General features: G+C 38.2%; 1 protein-coding gene across 5 annotated transcripts in view; it reads right to left on the reverse strand.

The window, feature by feature from the left end:
- The window catches only part of apbb2b (amyloid beta (A4) precursor protein-binding, family B, member 2b), a 42,248-nt gene extending 19,622 nt beyond the window's left edge, over positions 1-22,626 (reverse strand). For all 5 annotated transcript variants that reach the window (XM_078953207.1, XM_078953204.1, XM_078953201.1 and 2 more), the window contains exons 1-4: positions 22,484-22,626; positions 5,730-5,821; positions 3,585-3,653; positions 1,012-2,076 (exon numbers count right to left, since the gene is read on the reverse strand). In XM_078953207.1, coding sequence (XP_078809333.1) covers positions 1,012-2,056 — 1,045 coding nt within the window. In that variant the 5' untranslated portion in view covers positions 2,057-2,076; positions 3,585-3,653; positions 5,730-5,821; positions 22,484-22,626. The remainder of the gene's footprint in view (positions 1-1,011; positions 2,077-3,584; positions 3,654-5,729; positions 5,822-22,483) is intronic.
- Positions 22,627-24,731: the final 2,105 nt, after the last annotated feature.

Here is a 24,731-nt window from a genome sequence, read left to right on the forward strand (position 1 = left end):
TTTTTTTCCTCTTGCGCTTAATTCAACCCTAAAGCCAACAGAAGCCAGTAGCTACAGTCCTTCCAAGGTCTTGTTCTGTTTCATCATCCATAGATAACAAAATTAGGAAAACTTAAAAATAATGAAACTTAACAGAAACAACATCAACACAATTTTCAAGTTAAGTTTTACAGTTTAGAAAAAAAATAATTGGACAAAAAGACATAATAAGAGACAAATTTACCACCAGCAGCAAATGTATATGTAGAAATATTTTTATAATGTGCTAGTGAAACACTGTTGTTTTGAGCCTTCAGTCTAAGCAACTGTGGATCATCCGAGTGAATTGAGGGGGGGCAGAAGTGATGTTGTAAGAGAGTATATCTCTTAAGTTAAGTTTTAGAACTGGGATTCAAGAATCAAGACTCAAGCTCTGCAGCTGACGGATTTTTTTGTTATTATTACCCAAAAAGTAGAACATAAAAACAACTTTTTTCCACAATCGATGAAACTTTATGAGAAACAAACAAAAAAATACTTTGAGCAAAACTCAACGTGACACTACCTGACAAAACAGCAAGAAATGCTGCCAAGAATGTGCGCTACCAATAAAGTTTCAGAAAAAAGTCCAACATTTATGAGAATAAGATTGAAGTTCACGTACTGCAGCAAAAGAAATCAGCTAAACTGTGACATGTTCTTTCTAACCTTTTGTGAAATAACACAAAAACTTCCCGGAGATGTTATAGTGAACGTTTAATGGATAAACAATACTATGCTCGACAGCCTTTATGTGTTTTTAATCTGGCGGAGCCCAACTGAGTCACCTTGTTAAAAGCCGCCTGGAGGGCCGTTGTAAACAGCAGGAGCACTGTGAAAGCACAGTCCCAGATCAGGATGGAATGAATAGCAACATTTTTAATTACAGAAAAGACTGTCGTAAGAGATGGCAACGCCACTCTCTGTAACAAATGCCAGTGGCAAGAAAGAGTAAAGGAGAAACGTACAGCATGAGTTTGTGTTGGCACCTACCAGTCTCTTCAGGGGAGTTGCTCTCCTGGGACAGGGTCGTCCAACTCAACTCTTCGTCACTGGGGTTCAGATTCTGGATGCGGTTCAAAGCACAGTCTGTCTTTGCCCCGGTCCTTCTGTCCTTTTTAGTCTCTGGAGAAGAAGAGGAAGAGGAGGGGCAGGAGGCCAAGGACATCAATGGAGTGTCTTCTGGACTGGCTTGTCTTCGCGGGGAGGGAGGAGGGGGCACAACAGAGTTCTTGCTTGATTGAAGGAGCTTGATGTTGGAGTGAATGTCAGAGATGATTTCAAAGTCTGAAGAACCTCTGAGGCTCTTCACGGGCGATTTGCTTCCAATCACAAGTAAAGGCTTCTTCTCTTCATCTTCCTGCTCTTCCACCAGCTCGTCTTCTTCAAGCCTTACCTTGGACATCAGTTCCTTCTCCGACAGAATACTGATGTCATCATTCTCGTCTGCCTCCCCATTCAAGTTAAGCTCCAGATCCGGTGTGTTGTTATTCAGTTTTACCTCCACAGTGGTGTTAGCGTCGCTATCCAAGTCTGAATCTTTATTCTGCTCAGACTCTACATCACTGCTGGCACATAAATAAGGTTCAGCATTAAAGTCAGACCCATCCTCCTCTCGGTCATTATTTGTTAGAATGCAACTATTCTGTTCCTCTACTGTATTGACATTGAAGTCATCTTCCATAGTTTCTGAGTTATAGTCAAGTTCCATCACATCACAGCCAGTTGTGTTTTTGTTCTGGTCCTGACCAGCCTTTCGAAGTTGGTTAACTCCATTCTTAGCTAGTTTAGAGTTTGTAGGTGTTGAAGACTGCGACGGAGAGGAGGATGGAGATGATGATGGAGGCGCTGCTTCTCCCAGACCCATGGCTGTCTGGATACTTGTGAGGGCATATTTTTTGCGACATTTGGGTGGTGTGGCCAAGCCCTGTTTGATGACATCGCTGGTGAGAAGCTGATTGTGAGAGGAGCGAAGGCTAAGTGAGGTGGGAGGTGTGGCGGCGGGGCCGTTGCGATTGGTCACATCCACTGGCATCATTGTGGGTCAAGACAGAACACCTGAAACAATCCAGGTAAAAAAAAAGAAAGGTAATGACTCAGAATCCACACACTTAATGAATTACACACCATAAACCCTTTAACATCGGAGACTTATCTCCAGTATTGACGTTCTCTGTGTTACCGTAACTCTTTAACAGTTTACAGACGTAATTCCAACAGATTCTTAAGCGGAGAAAAGCAGATTTGCACTGATATGCACCATTTCAATATAGTGAAGTGCAAGTCCAAAGAGCATGTTTTATTTAGCTGTCGCTGGTGACAGCTCTGGAGTTAAAGGGTTAAAAAGTGTACTAAGGCACCCGCATAAATATAGCTGCAGCAGTGACTGCCCTAGCAACGTGCCAACCAGAAAGTGCTGAGAGACACTGATAGAAATCATATTTACATTAAAAACTTATTAACCAAAAAGTATGATCATACACCTTCCTAAAATGCTCCATTTCTGCTATGGGTAAAGCCCAAAAAGGACAGTGACTATACATTCATTATTGCGGTGGAGTTATTAAAATAATCGTGCTTTACAGTTTTGGTATGGATGTACCTTAGAATCCCCCCTTTCAGGAAAACATGTTAGCCACGAGAAAATCAAAATATTTATAATATTCTGCAGGTACCCCACAAGTTTAAAGACAGTATTTTTTTCTAATTGAACAGCCCATATTGTTGAGACTGAGGCAAATGGACATTGAACACTCTTGTAAAAATTGAGTGTATGGTCACCTTTTTTTAATATATTCATGGCTAACGTGCTTTTCTGAAAAAAGGGATCCTAAGGTACATCCAATCCAAATTTGTCCCTTGTACTGCAAAGTGCATGTCTGAAATATCCATCTAACTGGCTTAACTACTGGGTCATCTGAGGAAAACCAGCTAAAATCTGTACACATAAAATCACATCAAATTTCTAAGAAAAAGAGTACAGCAGCATTTCCCAATATTTAAGCCAATTAAAAGGGTTATTGATCGATTTTAACTGTTCAAAATGTTATAAATTAAAATAATAATTTACTAGATGTTATTGGAGTCTAGTCAATATCAATAACCGAAATCAAATAAAAATACAGCAAGTCCACGTTCTTGGTCCTTAAAGACACTGTGGCCATCATACAAGCAGGCTGAGGGGTAATTAGTCCGGATTTTTTCAGATGGGTGGGTTTTTTGGGGACAATTTGTTAAGTCAGTTGAATTTCTTACCTAACTGACTTCTCTGCAGATGGTTGATGTTAAGAAAAGTAGAACAGTCAAACAGCAGAGAGCCCTGAAGTATCATCTAACACTTAATTATAGTGCAGCTTTGGATGTCCCCTCAAGGCTTTTCTGACACAGTTCACACAAAGACTTAAAAACAACTCAAACCACTGCATCTGTTCACCCCAGTGACCGTAGCAACATGAGCTATAGCTGGATGGGTCAAGGTCAAAAGTGACTAAAAGACTCACCAGAAAAGCCCAACATGACTCGGTTATTCACAGCACATTTGAAATGTTCATGTGTATATTTCATACCTGGTAGGGGGGATCAGTCATAGATCGGTACTTGTCACAGATAAGAATCCGGTAGATTCAGCAGCAGACCTGGAGACCACAGAGGGGAAAGCAGGAAGTACATGAGGGAAAAATGCAAGGAATTTTGAGTTCTTTTTGGATGGCCCTGACAAACCACACTCATTCGTGTGGAACCTCAGTTGACTTTGTTAGCGTGGACACTATATAAATCTGCAAGGCCAGTCAGACGTTTATCCACAACAAAACAGACCCTGAGCTTAATAGAGTTGGTAGAAGTTAAACACGGTAAAGAGCACATGTACATTATCAGTCATAGTTACATTTAACAAACTTTTATTTACTCCAAAAAACCATAAAATTAAGTGAATGAGAAGGAAAAATTCTGAGTCAACGTAAGCACCTAAAGAACAGAGATTAATCTTTATAGATCTTAAGAGTTAGAAATTAACATCTTTTTAGGAGCACAGAAGAGCTAGACTTCTAACTTGCGTTAGCACTAGTTGTAAGGCTGTTATGCCTGCACAATCGTGTGGTTCGCTCCACCCCTGTGGAATGACAGAGCTGAAAAGTTTTGCTTCACATCTGTATCTTTACCACCAAGTACTAAGATATGCAGAATAGAACATTTGCTGCATGTTGTGTGGACACACCAGTTGCTGTTTGTTGGAAGAGCCAGAATAAGTTTTATAGAGCTGAACTTTTACGTACAAAAGTGCTACTGAATAGGCTATTCTATTAGAAAGTGTAAAGTAGAGTCTCATGCATCTGCCAAAACAATCCAGTGCAAAGTTCAGAACATCTGCGTGGCATGTGTCCTTTTTTGCTGATTAAAACTGAACACAAAACTGCTTTTTTGGATCGTTTGGAGACATTTTACCAGCAGACTGGCAGCCCCGTTGCACTGAATTAATTAAACCGAGAGATGGTGAGTGTCTGCAAAGAAGGTTGGGTTGTTTGAGCCAAAAAGTAGGGTTTGTTTTTCTGGTGCGATGAAAAGAAACTATGGGTACCCTGGTGGTTTAGATGTTTTTGTAAAGTCAGGCAGGTCGTTGATGATGAGTCCTTTATTTCAGAATTTGTTGACATTCCGGAGTTGGTAGTGAGACTGTGGGGTTTGGAAGAGCTGGAACCCAGTGACATAATAAACCAATGGAACAACAAAACATCAGTAAGGTAAAACTAACCTGTCTCACAACTGTTTAAACCCGGCTCATGTTCCCCATTAGTAGTCAATCCAACACTTGGCTTCTTCAGATAAAAAGTACAATACACCACCAGTTGCTCAAACATCTGTACAATAAAACCCAAAAGTTTAGTAACACCTCACCATCTTTAACACTGATAAAACAAATGACACCTCATGAAATTCTAGTTTTTCTAAAGTTGCATGCAGAAGAATCATCTGCATTTCAATGTCCAATTTTTATTCACCACATTAACGTCGCAGACCTTAAAAGATTATCAGCTTTAGACGTTATTACAAATAAAAAAATCTGTTTCTTCAGAAACAATAATAAACCCCAAGATGTCAAAGTTCTCACTTCTCCCAAAAACAAAAAATGAAGTTCTTGGTCCAAATCTTAGTAGTTATTTTTTCAATGGAACATAGCTTAGCTAGCAATTCATTTTGAGGGTTTAATATTGGAACCAGGACAAAATGTATTTCTCCAACAACAGAGGAGTCTTTATAAAGTTCACATATCACCATGGGTGGTCCTGATCTCTGATTAGTCTGAGTATCTTGTTTAAGTGTTATCTAAGCTAACTGTATTTCTCTTTGCCATGGGAAAATGGTGGATTAAGAACCATCTGGCTCTGCATGTTTTGTCACTAGATCTTGCTGACATATACTAGAATTCATCACAACACTTGCTAAATACTAACCGTAGCCAGCCGGGGTTTATGCAGGCTTTAAAAAGCGCACACCATATTGCTGGAGGGTGATAAATATTATGTTTTATTGTTCATTGTCTTTTATATTACCAGTAGTTTACACCAAGTACACTTCAAGTACACTTGTAAAGACTCGTCAATGGTGCATATTTCTCTCAAGTACAGAATTGGGTTAGGAATGAAGCACAAATGCACTTTTCTTTTCCCCTTAAAGTAAACACAGCAAGAAAACAATTTAAAGTTGTTACTAACCAGAATATTAAGGGTTGTGGAGGACAGCAAAAAGTAGGAGGTCCATAGTGGTGCTCAGTGCAACGTTTCTTTAACCGATGAAACAGTTCTCACTGAAAAAGAAACAAAGAGAAACGGCCATGAAACACAATTAACAACAGGAAATGGAAGAGTGGGGGAAAAAAGTATGCCAAAAAGAGTTACGATACAGACAAAGAATAATTTATAACATCTGTCAAATATAAATCCTTGAGCTGAGTGAGTTTATATAGGTTGAACACAGAGCTCATTTTATTGGGAGCTTATTTTTCTTCCTATTTTTAGGAGTTTTGCCTGACATGTTATATAGGAATGCAATCTTTATACCCCAGGAGACATAACTACAAGCAAAAGAAACTGCATTAGCAGGCATAGTGCTTTCTTTTTTTTAAATTGGTGTACTAACAGTCTCAAGGGTGAATTAAAACAACAAGAGGCAGTCCATGTTGGACATCCTGTCACAACTGGAGACAGAAAATCTTGACAGGAAGTTTATGGAGAAAAACATGATGTAAAAAACACATGTTTTGGAAATCCCATTTAAAGGTATGTCACCTTCTGTCTTTACATGCCTTTTTGAAGTTTCATTTTTTAATGAAATACAAACTAAGCTACTAGATTCAGACATTTTATCTGTTCTGGGCCTGCAACAGATTTAACAGACAAGAACCATAAAGTCTAAAAATGAATTATATAGTCTAATAACAGAGTTTGGTAAAGGTGCCAATCCTTCCCATTTACAATCTCACACCTATCACAGTTTTTACAGCTTCCATGTAATTTTCTGTTGTGAGCAAGAAAAGCCCAGGGCCACATCCCAAGATATCTGCTCTGTCAACATAAGAAAGTCACTTCACCATGTAAGCAGTTCTTTAGGCTTTAAGGTACAACAAAGCTTCCCTTCTGCATAGTTAACATAATCATATCCCCTCTTTAAAAATGTCTAGTTTACCCTTTGCCAAATAGACAGCAGCAGGTGGATTTCAGATTTAATGACTAAAATCAACCAGATCATTCTCAGTTTTATGCGTTTATCCCTGTGCTCTTTCACATTTGTGACAGATAATCAATCTTATCTTAAGTACCAGTATTTTAAAATCTTAAAATTTGCAAGGAGACATACTGGTATATGCTTGTGTGATCTTGTGCAGAAAACAACCTAACAGTATGGAAGTGAGAGTTGAGTACTTCAAACCTTTTTTTTTTTTATCCCAGATTGTACTTAGTTCTAAATTGTAAAAGCTGGTGTAACAAAAACACCCTTCTTATATAAATGCTTTGACGACTAATCAAAAAAATGTTTTAAACACAAAACAAACCTTACATTTAAAAAATGAATCAATAACAATGGTGCTAATAATTTAATAAAATCAAAAATACAGAAAAAGCATCATTTGTCTATCAATGCCAAGGAATTATGTTCATCGAAATGTAACTAGACGCAAACTGAGCTTCCTTCAGTGTTTGTCTTCAACTATCTTTGTGGAGTTTGGCTTGATAAAAATGGTAGATTATGTAAAAATTCAATGCAACCCTGCCATTTACTTGCAGCAATGAAGAGGAAAAAAAAAATCACTCATCTATCTATATTATATATGGTTAATAAATGAATAACGTGCACGCAAAACCTAATCTGGTAAGGTTTTATAATAAGGTTGCTTAATAATCTAGTTGGAGGACATTAACAAGCATTAGTAATGTCTTTTTAAGGCCTTTATAAGACATTTATATAACATTAATTAGCATTTATAGATGTCTTACTTATGCCTTAAGTGTTAATATGCTGCTTATAAAGATATGTATTAGCATGTGTAGAGTCTTTATTAGAGATTTAGAGGACATTTATTAGAATTTGTAAATGTCTTTTAAATGTCTTACATGTAAAGCAGCAGAAAAACACTTATAAAGCATTTGTAAGACAACTAGAAATGCAAGTGAACAATTTATAAATATTCTTTAAAGGCTTATAAAGACAGTAATAATGCTTATAACTGGAATTTTAAAGAATCTTACTATAAGCATCGCAACAATTTTTAAAAAAAGATTATAGGTTTTTGTATTTGATACAGAGGCTGCTTCGAATACTGCAACACCAATGCTGCTCTGGCAAGAGAAACAATTCAGCACTTAATTAGCCTAATCTAGTCTCAGTGGAAACGAGAGATCTCAGGGGAAATCCAGAGGCCACAAGTCTGAAATAATCTTTTAGTGCCTTAACAAAAAAGGCCCCGGCCATTCCCAGTTCTGTGTCTTTTAGGTCAAAATGCAAACACCGGTCACCCATGGCTGCACAAATTAAATTAAGGTCACTAATGTTTAGCTCTTGACTGCACTGTATGCACCCAGCTTTCTAAATGCATTTATTTAGATCTTGTAGCCTTTTTTCAACCACCACTTTGCAGTCAGAAAGGACATCTGCTGCTCCAAGCATAATATGTTCCATTTGTTCAAACAAATCTAGAAATTCATCTATTCCAGCTTTCTGACTGCAATACAACTTTAATTAATAATGTATACAGTTATAACGCTATAAAGTACAGACATATTATGTGACTCAAGTCCAAATACAGTCTTTTCAAGATATAAAAAATGTTTAAAACTAAAAAAAAAAAAAACAGATTTGAGTGAAAGCAAACTACTCTGCTTGAAAATGTATCCAACCATTTGAAGAAAAACACAAGAAAACACAACAGTTTATTCTGTAATGCGTTAATGTTTGGTGATGTAACATCGGGAGGAGGGATAACATCCCAAATAAGACTAACAGGCAACTGCAGCAATCCATCTTCACACAGACTAGGATTAAAATTACAAGGCTCAATTGGTTCCTCAAATCTTGCTGCAACAAGCCTGCATACCAGAGAATATATGCTTAAATCTTTGTGTGAGAAAGTAGAGGGGAAAACGTACGACAAGGCGTGTGCAGTAAACGTTTTCTCTAATGACATGTTACTTTTTTTTAATGGTTTATTGGTGAAAGAATGAAGACAATCTGGTGAAATGATCTGAAAAGGTTCTATTGTGAGCCAAGAATGATGCAGCAAACAAAGCAACAAAAACTACAAAAATTGATCATGTTCTGACTATTTTCTACAAGAAAAAATATATAAATGCAAAGACAAACCAACCATTCATTCGTGTGTGAAGCTATAGTTGTTTTTAGTGACTAAGGTTTAAAAAAAGGGAAACTTTTCACCCAAATGAATCTACATCTCCAAACTGAACTGCTGTTTTTAGGGCCTTAACACACTGAGGGGATCTCTGCAGTCTTGTGCTGCAGATAAGGGTATCAAAGCATAATTAAAGAGCCTCGTCATGGGCAGGGCCGGCACCATCCCACAGAGAGAGAGAGACATGTGGTAGACAACAGTAGCAAGCAGCGAAAATTCCTTAACGTAAGTTAGAATGACAGGCAGTCTGCAAAATCTGTTAGCTATTTGTGTTGACAATTATGAAACAAAAATAGGTGCAGCGTTACATTTGGGCACAGAAATGATAAAAACCTCTACCACTAAAACATCTGAGAAATGTTGCATTCTCAGAGAAATAGTGCATTTATTTTCCCCTAGTTACATTATCTCTTAGGCCTAAAAGAACAGCTTGATTCATTTTAATACATTATTTTTTTCTGTCATCACAAACATGAGAGATATTAACTTGGCATTTAGATTAAAGACTTTCCTTTAGATCGGGTTGTTATCCTAAACCAGCTTGGCATTTCATTAAATGCCAGCAAACAACATTTTTGAGAAGAGTAATTATGTTACTGTTGAAGTAAATAGGTTTAAATATAAATGAATAAAATACGGTCTGATGAGTCAATATTATGGAATATCTTTAGCCTAAAAAGATGTGTATTTGGATTATTATTAAAAACATACTGTGATGAGATTTTTTTTTTCAGATATACTGGCAAGCTTGGACAACCAAAAAGGATGTAGTTACCACCTGTAAAAACAACATTTCTCTCTCTGTATCAATGTTTCCTTTTACATGCCTTCATCACTTTTTAGAATCAGCACTCAGTGAGGAAAGGCTGGATTTGAACTTTTTATGCCAAGTGGACGTCTGCCCACACTCCAATGGACAAGTCTTTCTTTGTCATTCCAGCTTCTCTGCTGATTCATTTGGAGATCTGTTCCGTTTCTTGACACATTTGTCCTCCTTTTCCTTCCCTATTGCAGAAATGCTGTCTTTTTCTTCCTAATGCTTCGTTCTCACCGGGCTTTTAGCTCGTTTTTGAAAGCGCGTCAAATGCGTTCAGCCCATTGTGTTCACATACAAACAAGGAGGGGCGTCGCCTTTTTTTTTCTTTATTTTTTTGCTAGCGTTTATAAGCTCATGTCCGCCACGTATGGTTGGAAGAGGCTTGGTGCGAAAAGTCTAAGTGGTGCAAATAGCTGCTTGAAGGTGCATTGTCTAGGGTGGTGTGATCGTCGCTTAAGAGTCAGACAACTCAAACGAAGATATAATGAAAGTAAATGCAAGATGTTCATTTTTTAAATATCTTCTTTGTTCTTTTGCACTTCACTTTGACTTTCAGAGCAGAGAAAAGCTGAAGATATTAACATTAAGAGAAAAAAAGCCAAACAGTATAAACGTGTTACTTAATTTGCTTTTAGTAGTTAAACAGTAATTATTACCAATGTGATCAATAACAGCTTAGGTGCTTGCTTGACCAATTTGTTTAACTTCCTTCCTCTTTGTTAGTGCACAGAACTTCCTTCCTTGAACTTTATTGAGACAGAAAAGGTAGGTTGACTAAACGGATGCAAGTGACAAAAAAGAAAAAACATCGACATCATACATATGAAGACAGGAGACAACTGACGATAGGCCCATCAAGAACATCTGAACTGTAATGAATCACTTTGTGCTTCCTTGTGTTTTTTTCCATAAGGAAGCTGAGGAGAAAACTAAGCCATCATGAAACTGCTTCCATGGTTTCAACGGATGTTTAAGGGGGAGAGAGATGGGGGGGTATCCTTACTCAGTCAATAGCGGGAAATGACAGAGACAAAGTAACACTCTGACTGAGCCTTCAGTCTAAACAAACCTACTTGTGTACAGGCAAACACACACATACTTGGGTGTTTCCCTCAAATAACACTATAGCTTAAACTTGCAGACACTTTTGTACCATATCTACAAGGTAGCACCAGTTTATAGCGATAAAGGTCAGACAAAGTTTAAAGTACATAAAGGAATGCCTCAATGTGATGTAAACATACAGCTAAAGATATCATTTTGCACTATTGTGGTTTGCATGGGTGGAACAAATGACCACAACAGAAAGTAAAGGAGGGAGGAATGTTCAGGGTGTGCCAAAGAATCTCAGGCATCTCTGCAGGAGTTGGCGTGATTGGGGAGCAAACAAGCACAGATAAACTTGAACACAGAGCTCACACCTTTAGAGTGGTGAGTGACTGCATTTCTGCAAACACTCTTGACCCAGTGACCCTGAGCAAACATGCAGCAATGAAAGCACCAATGAAATAGAGAAAGGGCAAAGGCTGATGGCATGTTAAGCGTGAAAGAAATGTGTCGGTTTTGACTGAAAACGTGTTTTCATATGCATTTACATGAATGCATCCTATGTGTACTGAGTGACAGGCAGGACTGATGGATAAGAACTGAACCGTGATGTTTCAAGGCAAAGATTTCAAGGCTTTTGAAGCTGTATAAAAGTCAGGGGGGGCACGTTCATGTATCAAAATCCATCAAAAATGGAAAACTAACAACTTCAGAAAACATAGGAACGTCTTCCTGCATTTGGAGAGGTGGAGTATTTGTGCTGCAACCTCCTCCTCCTTTATTAACAACCTCCGGTCCTTACTGCAACCTTTTTAAAAAGGGATTGTATAGGAAAACATGAGTTGGAGATGCAGGCTGTTTGTCTTAAATCTATTTATATTGATGAAAACCTGCATCCAGTGGTTTTGTTTGTATCAAAGCAGAGTTTTGTAAACAAACACTAGTTTATGCTGAAAGTCAACACCATTAAAGTTACAAAAGCAATATTAGTTTTGCAATCGTAGTGCAGCAGAGCCAACGCTTCCTGCAGTTATTCGAATAACTAAATGAAAGAGCTTCATTAAAGCACTTTGAATTCATGTGTAAAGGTTTGCTTGGCTTTGTAAAATCCAACAAAAAACTGGAAGTATCAGGACAAATGGTTAAAAAGCCCGATTAAGTTGTATAAAGGCATTTTAGCAGTTACTTTCCCCAAAAAATAAACTCAACAGGACCATTATGAACAGTCTCTCCTTGTTAAGTTTTACATGCCAGCAACAAGGTAAACTGCAGACTTGAGGGGAGAGCAGGTGATTTTTAGTTACATCGTATATCTAACAATTATTCCAGTTTCCCCATGCCTGGGTCCACAGTGTGCAGCAGCCAGAACACATGGTTGCTCCTGAGCTACCATCTGAGGAATGACCGGGAGCTCCTGTTCAGGGGCTATTAGGAGGGGTACGCTGTTAAAACCACTGAAATGCAAGAGTAAAACCATGAAGTGCTCTGAAAACAAATACAAGAATGTCCATTTAAAATCTAAAACTGACACAGGTCCAATATGGAGAGGCAAGAGTGGGGGCCATGCAGTCTCGCCTTTTGAAAGCAGTGAGGAGTCAGACAGCGGGGGTTTGACCATGATGCAAACAACAGAGATGTCTGGCTTATAGTAAAGCAAAATAAAATGAAGTAATCAAGTTTTTTTTGTTTTTGTTTTTCAAGGTCTCTGAAACTAAGAAAAAAAGAGTTCAGGGTCTCTTGAGGATCAACAAAGACAAACACTAAAATGCAAACACACTTGTGTGGACCAATTTAGATTCAACTAAAAAAATAATATCCCAGTCAGATAATATAAATGGTAAAATGGATAAATATAGGTATTTTCAATGCGATATTTAAAAGACTTTTTGTAGGATGACAAGTACAAAAAAATTGCAGATACTCGTCCACAACCAAAATAATCATTTACCGAACCCTAATATGCACTATTGTTAATTTCTACTGTGTGAGCAAAAAGTGGACAAATAGTCCTTCCTATCTTATGAAAACACACAAATTCATAGCAGTAAATCTGCACATACAGGCTTGGAGTTGCTTTAAGATCAAATCAATCAACCCTTCAGCAAACGTGTGAGACAGAAGCTGCAACAGTAGTGGGGGCTCTTCACAACGCACCTTTCAGCAGGCATGCTAAATTTCAAAACAGAAGGCAGTGTACTGTCTCTTTTGTTGGTACCACATTAAGTTCTACCATTATGAATGCATGCAGAGAAATCTTTGGGTAAATTGTTGGATTCTGAGAAATTCTGCTCGATTTCTTTAACAGAATAAAAGAGTAATACAGGACGGATCAAATCAAAACGGAACCATGAGAATCAAATAAAAAAAGTCTTAGAGTCCCTACATCCATGCAAAATGATAGAAATCAAAAGACAGGACTAAAACATACCAGCCAGTGGGGCTGCACGATGTGAGAAAAACTCACAATACTTGCGATACATGAACAAATAGCAGAACAACCAACTACATTATTTCCATTTCACTGCAGCTGTTTAATTTAAATAAGAGTCAACATAACGTCAATTACACTCCAAATGTACTCCCCGTCTACATAGGAGGCAAGCATCTAATGTAAAAGGGCTCCATCCGTCTCTCTTTCGGCTTTTCCCATCAGGGGTCGCCACAGCGAACGAGTCGCATGGAAAACTTGGCAATGTTTTACGCCGGATGCCCTTCCTGACGCAACCTTCTCAAAGCAACTGGGCTTGGGACCGGCACAGAAGTAGAGAAGGGAACAGGGAGCGGCCCGGAGTTGAACCCTGGTTTCACGGACGGAAGGCGCCGCAAACCAGCACGAGCTAAACCGGCTCCCTGTAAAAGGGCTCCATCCGATTGGTCAAATAAAAAAAGGGATTTTTTTTTTGATTAGTTAAATCCTTCAAGCTGACATAAGATTGTTTTAGCACATTTAAAGTTAGCATTTTTTTTTTGCAATTTCCACCGACTTTTGCGATATGCTTATTGCACAACTTGATTTTGCGATAATGATAAATTTGCGATTTATTGTGAAGGCCTACCAACCAGGGTTTTTGGGGTCATTGGATTTCTGAAATGCCAGTCATATCTAAATTGTAAGACCTGTACGGGTGCTGCAGGTTTTTGGGTTGTCCGGTCCCATGGAGGGTCGTAGAGAGGAGCGGCCGCACCTTGAGAAGAGTGCAGGTGTGTCTTACAGTTCCATTGAAGAGGCTTGTATGACCACCTCAAGGGATGTCATGAAAATGAAATGTAGAATTGTCATACAAGTGTTAAGTGTATTGTGAAATATTTCTAAGGTTAATGGAAGTTGCAAACACTTATGATGTTCAGGTGAAACTGTCATACGGTGACCTGTCTGGAGAAACCACTACGCGAAATGCAACCTGCATGTCCCGTTCAGGTTTGCCCATTTTTTGCCCGCAGGCAGCCATATCTAGCCCTAATGGTACTTATGACTAAGGCTTTAATGTTGCAGTTATCTGATTTCTTCCAGTTATCGGATTTTGGGGTAATGTAAATAAGCTCAGGTGAATAGGACATCAATGATTACATTTTTATTAAATGTTTCTCAAATTGTCATAATGAAAAGAGAAATTGTCCAGAAGAAGACCTTTATTTAAATTCACAACATTGGAAATCTATGTCAGGCTTTTTTCGCTCAACAGAATGATGTGTTGTTTCTTCTTAGCACATCTGCCTCAAAGCAATATGTAAGATCATTCTTTTGGCTTGCAGTAAACAAGAGGCAAGTCATTTGAAAATCTTCTCTCAGTGAAAACAGACATAGACAGGCAGACATGCATGCACATGAATAAAAGACCTGTCAGATCCAAGGCGAGGGCAAAGGCAGCCCAGAGACTGTGCTTCCTAAATATAGCCAAGATGTGACAGGACATCGGAGAGGACAGGGAGGTCCAGACATACCGAGAAGCACTTAGACTGTTAGCTATTTTGTGACTTCAGCCCAGTCATGTCCACAAAAGAAAAGCCTTTGGCAAGTTGTTACATTGTAGCGCCACAAGACTATCTGAAAACTACAACTGAGTTTTTATTACTAATAACATTGATCTCAAACACAGAGGTTTAGAAAGGATGGCTCTGACCCTTAGGTCAAGGGAAGGGATTCTTACAAACCAATGAAAAATAAAGAGTGACTCATGAGCAAACAGATGTCTATAATGGACACAATTACAGTACTTGTCCATTATCCAATTCTCTATTTTTTTTCCATTTCTTGTTCATAGTCTCTCGAGCTCCAGCATAATTTTGTGTTCTTTGTCATCAAGTTCTTCTAGTTATTACACAACTTCAACGGCACATTCTTCTCTGAATGGACACTGATTTGAGGTAGAAATTATATAGATGGTTAACCACCTCTGGTGTGCCAATATTGCACCACCACTGTCTGGAGAAACCACTGACTTATTTTTAGCTGTTTCATTGTGCAGCTAAACAAGTTACACTCTTCAACTACTTTCAGTTGTTAACCTTAAAACCACAATGACACTTTTTGCTGATGTAGTTTCAGAAGTCATGTCAAAATTGAGGATTTTTTTCTTATACAGTTCATTGTGATGGTGATTCATTTTACTCCAACCATGGGAAATGATGAAATGCATCTTGTGCGGTCGAAAACCCAAAAGACCACAATGACAGGAGCCGTGACTCAGCATTTCAATTACCTGTCATCCTCGGTATTCCAACCAAAGAGCCTTTCGTAAACTGACAAACCGTGGCCTTTTGATTGGGGGTTAATTATTACATCAGAACAAGGAGAGAGAAGCTGCCAGCATGTAAAAGCAGGAATGGACAAAGAGATGAATGATAGTTCACTTCCTCTATTAAAAAATGGCATTACCTCCATTAATAGAAACATTTTAAATTACAAGCTTTTTTTAAACAAATATTTATGAAAAGGGAATCCCAGGAGAATCTGTTGAGTTGATTTTTAAAAACTGCTTCTGGATATTAGCATAGCTTTTGTTTAGTGATAAATAGTATTATGTAATGGGCTTCTTTTTTAATGACCAGACAAGGTTCTGTTAGTAATTTAGAATATTTCAAAATTATGTGTTCATAATTGTTTTCCCTTTGTGATCTATAATCAGGATTTCTTACAGCACACATTAATGTGAGTCTACATTTACCTCGAAAAAAGCATCCTGACAAACTACACATTTTCGTTAATGTAAATGTTCTATTTAAAATGACATTTTAGGGAAATAAAAGAAATCACTACCTCTGGCTTTTTCTGTCAATAACACTAGTGATATTTGTATAAACGTATACATGTGAAGCACCTTCCTTTTTTCTCTAGGTCAAAGTACTGAGAAATACTAAAAGTGTGATACCAAAGTCTAAACATCACAGCTTAGCTGTTTTGATTCGCCTACAGGCCCCACTAGGGATGTTTCTGCAGCATTCATTAGATTACGAGTTACCCACAAGGTAAATGCAGTTATGAATTGAAAAATTGAGCCAATTCTCCTTTTCTCATTCCCTTTCTCTCCATATTTCCTGTCTGCTAAATTTCAAATATGCATCTTTGCATTTAGATAAATATAGTCCAGATGTATTTCTGACCCAACAGCATGCAACTCTGCTCACAAACATATGCAGTATGCTCTCTATAGTCACTCATTCCTGCTAAAGTAACACCAACTAATACACAGTCATCATGTAACCATAAACTGAAGTCTAGCTGCCTCTAGATATTTGCTGTCTGCACTCCATCCATCCAGTGACATAATAGTAAACTGAAGTCAATGCTCAGGAACTAACTGGTGATTCAACAATTCCCACCACTGAAAAAAATGGGACTTAAAGTTTACCTGGTTGAAACATCAGTCTATGATATGACCCATCTATGGAAGTGAACCTTATTTTAGATTGAACACTGTTCCACAAGGTCACTGAGAAGATGACTATTGGGCAGTCCCTGCCCAATAGGCAATGACCAAGGCCACTAAGAAAATTACTGTACAGCTTTGATAGCTTAAACTCACCTTTTTAGCCTATAAGTAATATTTGTTTGCATTCCTCTTACAGATTAACACAGATGGTCAACATACTCTATATCCCACTCAAAATTGTTGATTTTTCATTTTTATTTATTGTAGCGTCAAGCACCAAAGTCCCCGGCCCACATGGACTTCCGAAGACAAAAAACAATAGACAGACAGGTTTTTATCATTTTGAATAAAATATCTTATAGCGTTCCCAAGCTTTCAACAAAAAAAATGCTATTTTAAACACATTCAACTTAAATGTTTCAATTTGTCTTCATCCGACATATCAATCGAAAATAAACCAGAGAATAATCCACTTCTCAGATTGTGATAGATGGTACAATAAAACAAAAACTGGCATTCATTTTCTATGTCATTTAGGTGACAGAGGGTACAAACACAGTTATCTTCAGGGACAGAGTGGAATCGCCCCGTCTCTAAAGCTAGAGGCAGAATACCACATCTAAACTGGGCACACAATGACCTCTGACCTCTACTCAGATTATGTTTAACATAAATTTCTGTACCAAAACTTTCTTTTATCAAATTATAAGTTCTAAATTTTGGTTTACATAACACATCAGTATTCCATTTCAGCTTATATAACTCAAAACATGCATTTCTTAATTTTCTGATATTGCAGATCTTACAATACCCAAGGACAAAAAAACTTTTTCCAGTAATTGACCTGTACTTAGGGCTGCACGATATGAGGAAAACTTGCGATATGCGATATTAGTGATCAATATTGCGATAACGATAAATTTGCGGTAAATAAACAAATAGAAAAATAAACAAAAACATCATTCCCATTTCATTGCAACAGTTTAAAAATTATACTCCAAATGACCCTCATCGACATGGGGGACAAACGTCAGGGTGGCTAACCCTGGTCCTCAAGAGCCTCAACCCTGTCTGTTTTCCAATTCTCCCTAGACTGCTCGATAATGATAACCAAAATCAGGTGTGTTCAGTCAATCAGGATGTGAAATCACTTGAGTCAGCCAATCAACAGCAAGCTGGTTAAGGAGAGCTGGAAAACAGGCAGGGTTGAGGCTCTTCAGGACCAGGGTTAACATAATAGGCCTCCATCTGATTGGTCAACAATGGGAAGGCGTCCATCTGATTGGTCAAAGCATAAAGGGATTTATTTGATTCGTTAAATGCTTCAAGCTGCTAGAAGGTTGTTTTAACACATTTTGGGTTTGCGATTTATTGCGATATTCGCCGTCTTTTGCGATATGCATATCGCAGAGCTGGATATTGCGATAACGATAAATTTGCGGTATATTGTGCAGGCCTACCTGTACTCCACTAATTTTTCACTTAATCCCAGCGAAAAGCTTCACACCAAGTGTAGGTGGTCTGTTCAAAAGGCCTCTTCCCTCTCTTTCTGGCTTTCACATCTTCCCACTGTGCGTTTGTTTTAAAAATGATTCAGAGAGAAAAAGCCAAACGGTCAGACAAAAGAGCAGAGACCATAACGCAGCTGAGCTGGAACGATGGGGGTACACATTTGAAAATGCATTGATGTGGAAAAGACATCACCAGCAGAGGAGCATACACAATGGGTGAGATAGTAGGTGGTTGTGAAGTCAACCTCCGCCTGTTTTCAAACACACCCGTGCTCATTAGCCATTCACATGGCAGACTTGACGGTAAAAAGACAGATGATCGGTCAGGGCTGCGGATGCAAAGATCTGTCCGAAAAAATTAGACTGGACAACAGAACAATGGACAAGATGTGGACCCTCCCATTCATTTTCACAGCCTACAGGATGAACTGGGCCTCTGTACTCCTTTCCTTGTTCAAACACACCTCACGGCTGTCTGCTCCCTGCAACAACAATGCATACACACACACACACACATATCCACTACAGCCAGCTTGATAGTGGGCACAATAACCCCATTGAAAGCCATTGATAGGATGCCTTGAAAAGGTGCACACACAAAAAAGGAAGAAAATAATGACAAATTGACACATGGGCTGACACAACCATTACTGCACCAAAATCCTTAGTTGATCCTTACTGTTGTATAGACTAGACAAGCAGGATTATTCACTAACATGAACACATGTCTGAACCAAGGTGGTCATTGGTGGTAGTGATATTTCAGAGGAAGAAGGGAGGTGATAAGACTGAATCATCATGATATGATTTCTTCCACAACCCCACACAGAAACAAGCATGTACGCACACGCAAACCTCTACCACACTTGTTCAACAGCTGTTGAACACGATTTTGAGTGTGCACACCGTCTAATTGGATGGTGCTGGGAGGCAGCCATCACCCCAATCATACATGTACACACTGGTAGTGTTGTATACCTATATTCTGCCCACCAGAGAAACGATACCAACTAACTGACTGACTGACTGAGAAGTGGCCATTTTGAAACAGAGGCACTCTAATAGCAGCAAAGCTAAACAAACAAGGGTAGAAAAACACTCTGCAGCGCTTAGCCCAAAACTCTGCCCATAAATGTCCAAGTCACTTTTTCCATACTCAGCAAATCCTGACATTACACAGAAGGCGGGGTAGAAACTAAATGACAAGGGAAAGAAGGATGAAGTGAGGAGAGGTAGCAGGAAATGGGGAGAGGGGTAAAACATAAACCAACAGAACGGCCCGAGAGCCTGGAGCAATTAACAATGAAATCATAGACACACACAGACACTGCAGACCAGGACCAGGCCTGGGTGAGGAGCCAGAGACAGGACCAAGTGTAGAAAGGAGTAAACGACGACGGCAGTGCAGTATTTTCCACTGTGGTGGTGCAGCTTAAACTGATTAGCTTACTAAAGCAATACCACTGTAAAGACAATAAAAAAGAAAAAAATCTCCACAACTACAGCATGATCCGAGGATTATAACATGCAATTCTTCATATTTGTATAATTGCAAGTACTTCTCTTTGTCTGAGAATTGCATATTGTCCAGAATCCCCATTAATGGAAAACTTTTATGGCAGAGGAAGTTTACATAAGCACTTTTTTTTTAACTGAATATTTCTCACCTACCACATACTGCGCAGAACAAGCAAAACAAAAGGATTATTTTTTTCCTGGGAAGCATTTTTTGCCTTTGTGAAAGAATACCTATACAGAGAGGCTCAATGGCAATTGGGCATGCATCTTAAAGCACAGCCACCGGACTTTTTTCCTCATCTCTCTCTTTGTTTGACGTGAGAATACCAATTAGAAACTAGAAGCTGTGAGATAGGAATACAGTTCTAATGGTTCACACGTGTGCCAAAAACAAATATGTGCATGAGAGGTTAGCCAATGTGAAGCACAAACGGATGAGACATACTACAGCTGTGTCATCTACAAGCAGACACCAGTTGAAAGAAGATTTCTTCCAAGGAGATACTTACTATATGGTACTTTTTAGTGCTAAATTTGTATAAACTGGTAATTCTATGGAATGCATTTGTGTCTGTGTAACAATGGCTGTTTATCATCTGCAAAATCCCACATCTTGGCAGATAAACAATCGACTATTTATTTAGATAAAAACAGAATTTATGGACAGTGCTGTGCTATAAATGATTTGTCTTCTAACTGCTCTTTTTTGTGTTGTTTGGCTTTATTTAGGGTTTCTTTGACTTGGTTTTCATATTTAAAAAAAAACTAAAACCCAAACCAAATAAATAAGTAAACATTAAGGACAGACAACCAATAAACAGCGCTGAAGGAATGACACAAAGATAGTTTTGTTGGGCTGTATAGATGGTTAAATGTGCCAAAACATGAGCAGGACAAAAAGGGAACCATAAAAACACAGTATGTGTAAAAACACATACTAATGATTTAAATATTAAGACAATACTTCCACTCCAAAAGCTGCATTCATCTTATATGTTATGAAAAAAGTCACATTGACAAAAAAAGAACATCTCCTAAAACTATTATTTTTTCTATACTGCCATCCTTTTCTTCACAGACATGGATGTGTTTCATTAAGATAAACCATTTTGTACAAATTGCATAAAATCCTAAACATTACTCTAAAAATAAGCTTCAATTCAAAAAATTACGTAGTATTATTCAGATGAAAGTGTCTTAAATTGGAGATTTTCCATTATTCAATTGCGCTTTTAATCCACACAATAATCCACCAAAAATGACAAATCCCTCCTTAAACAAAAATCAGACTTATTTGCTCCTTTGTAATGTTAAGCAGATTCATATGCAAGGATAAAAATAATTCTAGTCTGTGTCCTCTAATATTTAAAGAAAACTAGGTAAATAATTTGTTTAGGGCAACAAAATATATGCTAAGAATAAATAGTATAATAATAGTATGTGTGTTTGTTCAAAATAAAAGTGTATTATCCTAAAGGTCTGATAGAAATTGGAAATATCCAGCCATGTCTAGCCAGTACCAAGCACCATAAACACACATAGCCCATTCGTCCTACAGGGCTGTAACACGCATAAAGGCAGTCAGGAGAATACACTCCTTTATGCACGCTGGGTTCACAAGGAGCCTTTTTCACTGCAACATCAACTGCTGCGGACAAAACTCTGAACGGAGTTCTAAACTTTAGCTAGATGAAGAAATGATCTCCAAGATTTAGCTTGAAAATGACCCATAACTGCTTAGTTTGTCTCATAAAAGTGATGCATCCTTTTGTTGACTTTAAAGTAAGGTAACTTTGTTCTGGACTGAAAATGTCATGAAACTTCAGGATTTTCAGATTCATTTTTTTTGTGTGTGTGTGTGTGTGTGTGTGTGTGTGTGTGTGTGTGTGTGTGTGTGTGTGTGTGTGTGTGTGTGTGTGTGTGTGTGGAAAACATAGCTTTCATTGCTGGGAGTTACAAACTTCTAACGCTGTATTTTTGATTCCAGATGGCAGGAATATTATATGTAAATGTATTTACAAATAATATTTCATGGGATTTTATCTGGGCATAAAGTTAGCCTGTATTGACTATGTTGACATCAGATAGATAGCTATTACAAAAGGTGCTAAATGAAACGTCCAGGCTAATTATTTCCAAAAATCCATCTTTAGAATTCAAAACAATTTTTTATTTGATTTATAATAAATAGAAAGGCCATCTCAATTGACAATTAAATGAATGCAGATTTGTTTGAGTCATTTAAAGCGTTTGGGGCCAAACTATTTCTTCATGTTGGGTCAGGTTCTGATTAAAGGTAACATGTTGACCAAACCCAGGCACCCAGCTGGACGGAACAGGGGTCGAGGAGGATTTGGGGGACTTATTTAGGAGGGGGGCTTTGTTTGGACCCGAGTTTTTCTTCCTTGAACCCCAGACATTTAATGTGACACAGCACTCGACTTTGGGTAGCTAACGCTGCAGACAGACATAGCGGGGACCCCGCGATGTCTGCCGCCTGCTAACTGAACCGTTAGAAACCGGCTCGAACGAGACCCGAATCCGCAGCTGCGGACCCCGACCAGCACCGACAGGGTCCTACAGATCCCCCCCATCTGCCACGGCAGCCTCCCCAACCCCCCCCGCTAGTTGTTTGCAACACAGCGGCGCCCTCGAAAATGTCTCAATCAACCCGTCGTCATTTTAAGATCATCATACGAATGAAAGTTCCTCACGTTCCTCGCCTTTCGGTTAATCATACGGGAACCGTAACGAGGCTTTAGGATCCGTGCTGGAGGAATTCTCGGCATTCCACATCACTCACCTCATCTCCCGCGGGTTACGTCCTCCTTCGGAGGCTCGCTGCTTCCTTTTTGTTTTTCCCCTCCCGTCCGTTTTCTCTCCTGGCTTGCGTCTCTTCCTCCTCCCTCCTGATGCCGCTGGTCTCCGGCAGGGGGAAGAGAAGCTAATCCGGAAGTGGGCATTCCCACCGCTCACCCCCAATTCCCTTTACTTTTGTTTAGTTTCAGGGTTTTTTTAATTATGGCATTTACTTTTTAAAGTGTCTATGACAATTGTAATACATAGTAGTGTGCAATAAACGCTTTCTTTCATTAATCTGATATGGAATAACGAAATTTTAACTTTGATCTAATGTTCAAAACTTCTCCATTTTTTTTCTGTCTGAAGGTATTTTCTTAAAGATAAGGGACTAGAGCCTCCATAAACATAATATTTTCTTCGTTGTTACAAACCAAACAAGTCGTTTGTTTGTTTGTCTTCTTGTTTGTTTGTTTGACTGTTCACCAGTGCAAAACCTCAATCCAAATAGTATTTACTTACCTCCTTACATGACTGTCTTAGCTTACTAGGTTGTATTTATTAGTGGTCCCACATTTCTTGTTTGATTAATAAAGTTTTTGATACAGTGTTGGGTCCCCATTTTCAATTTTCCAAAACTTCCAATTAATTTACACTGATCTGGAAATATTAAAATAACAGAAGATATATTCTTATGCAGTGCTGGATGTGGGAATTGTTGCATCTTTATTGCACATATTAGCATATGTTTACTTTAAAGTGTCTAAGCAACATTTGATATATTTAATATTGTTTGATTGCTTTATACCAGGCTTAGAATAAGCCAACTGAAAGGTTTTTCTACTTTGGTACTTTCTTATTAGCAAAATTAAACAAAGAAATGTACTGATTTTTCAGTTTTTGTTGTTGTTTTGCAATACACATTTCATCGGCCTATATCAAACTGAAACAATCGTGAACCAAAAATCGAGGTCTGATCCCATTCCTAAGGAGGGTGAATTGTTCTATTCCTAATATTTACTCAGATAAATAAATGTCCAGATCCTTCTGTCTTTTCCTTCTGTTACATGGTGAAATGCAGAAGTCACGCCGGGACAGAGTTCTGGAGGACTTGAATTATTCATTGCAGTTTATTATTACTGGTTATTTCAAAATGTGAAAAGCTTTATTAACTGTTTCCTCTCTGGAGGCTTTTGCATAAGAACTAAGTGCTTTTTTTTAACCAGCTCCTTTTGCAGACTTGCATAGAATTGAAGGATCCCAGCTGTGGTGGTGTGTGTGCATTCTTTAAAGTTGAATGTACTCATTAGGATTTTCTCAATTGTAGTTTCAAGGTAGTACTTAGTTCAGAATGTTTTGTCTCAACTCTATAAGACAAAGAATATTTTTAGAAATCTTGTAATTATATATTTTTATCTCACAACTTTAGGGCATTACGGAAGTTTTTGGTCAACTTAGGGAAAGATTTAGAGTCCCAGACAGATGAAAATTGTGTTTTTGGTGTTTTTAAGATGTTGTTGTGGCATTTTTCTGATAATGGAGGATATTTATAAAGAAGATTTAGCTTAAAATGTCATTTTTGAGTATTTCTTTACTCAAATTGTTGTAAATCAGGGGCAGACAAAAAAAATGCCAATCTTGTATTTGTGATGTAGAAAATATGCTGGATGGGCCACAAGCTTACTGCCTGTAAACAGAGAGCTCACATCCTCAACATCCTTGTGCAGGATTCCTCTGCACAAGAATTTCTAATGAACTCCTGCTGCTCTGCAGAAACTATGTTCTAGAAATCAATAACGATTTTTTAATTTGGGCAAAAAACATCATAATCATAATTAAAGAGGGAACAAAATATTTTAAAATAGATAAAAAGATGATTGGACGCTTTGATTGCTTGACCAAATTAAAGAAACACATGACAGATGCTGCTGATGTGGTCCTGTGTTTGTTGTTTGTTTTTAAATAGAAAGTAGGAGCTAAGTTTTTTCCATCTTTTTAAAAAATCTAACAAACATTCAAACCTAAAAGAGCGATTCCAACCTTACTTCTACGATCTCTAACTTAGGAATCATTTTACTGACCTTGTACTCTGTTTTTTGCACGCATCTCAGAGCTTCTGGCAACCTAAAATTTCAGGTTTCAGGACTAAGACTCACAACCTCTGCAGAATTCTGTTTAGTTTTTCTTTGTCTTCTCTGTCTGCTCAGATAGTCTCCCTGGATGGCATAAGTATAGCCCCCAATTCCACAGTT

Source organism: Oryzias latipes, chromosome 1 (assembly GCF_053564925.1).
Source record: "Oryzias latipes strain Hd-rR chromosome 1, Olatipes_Hd-rR_3.1".
In the NCBI taxonomy this organism is placed as follows: Eukaryota; Metazoa; Chordata; class Actinopteri; order Beloniformes; family Adrianichthyidae; genus Oryzias; species Oryzias latipes.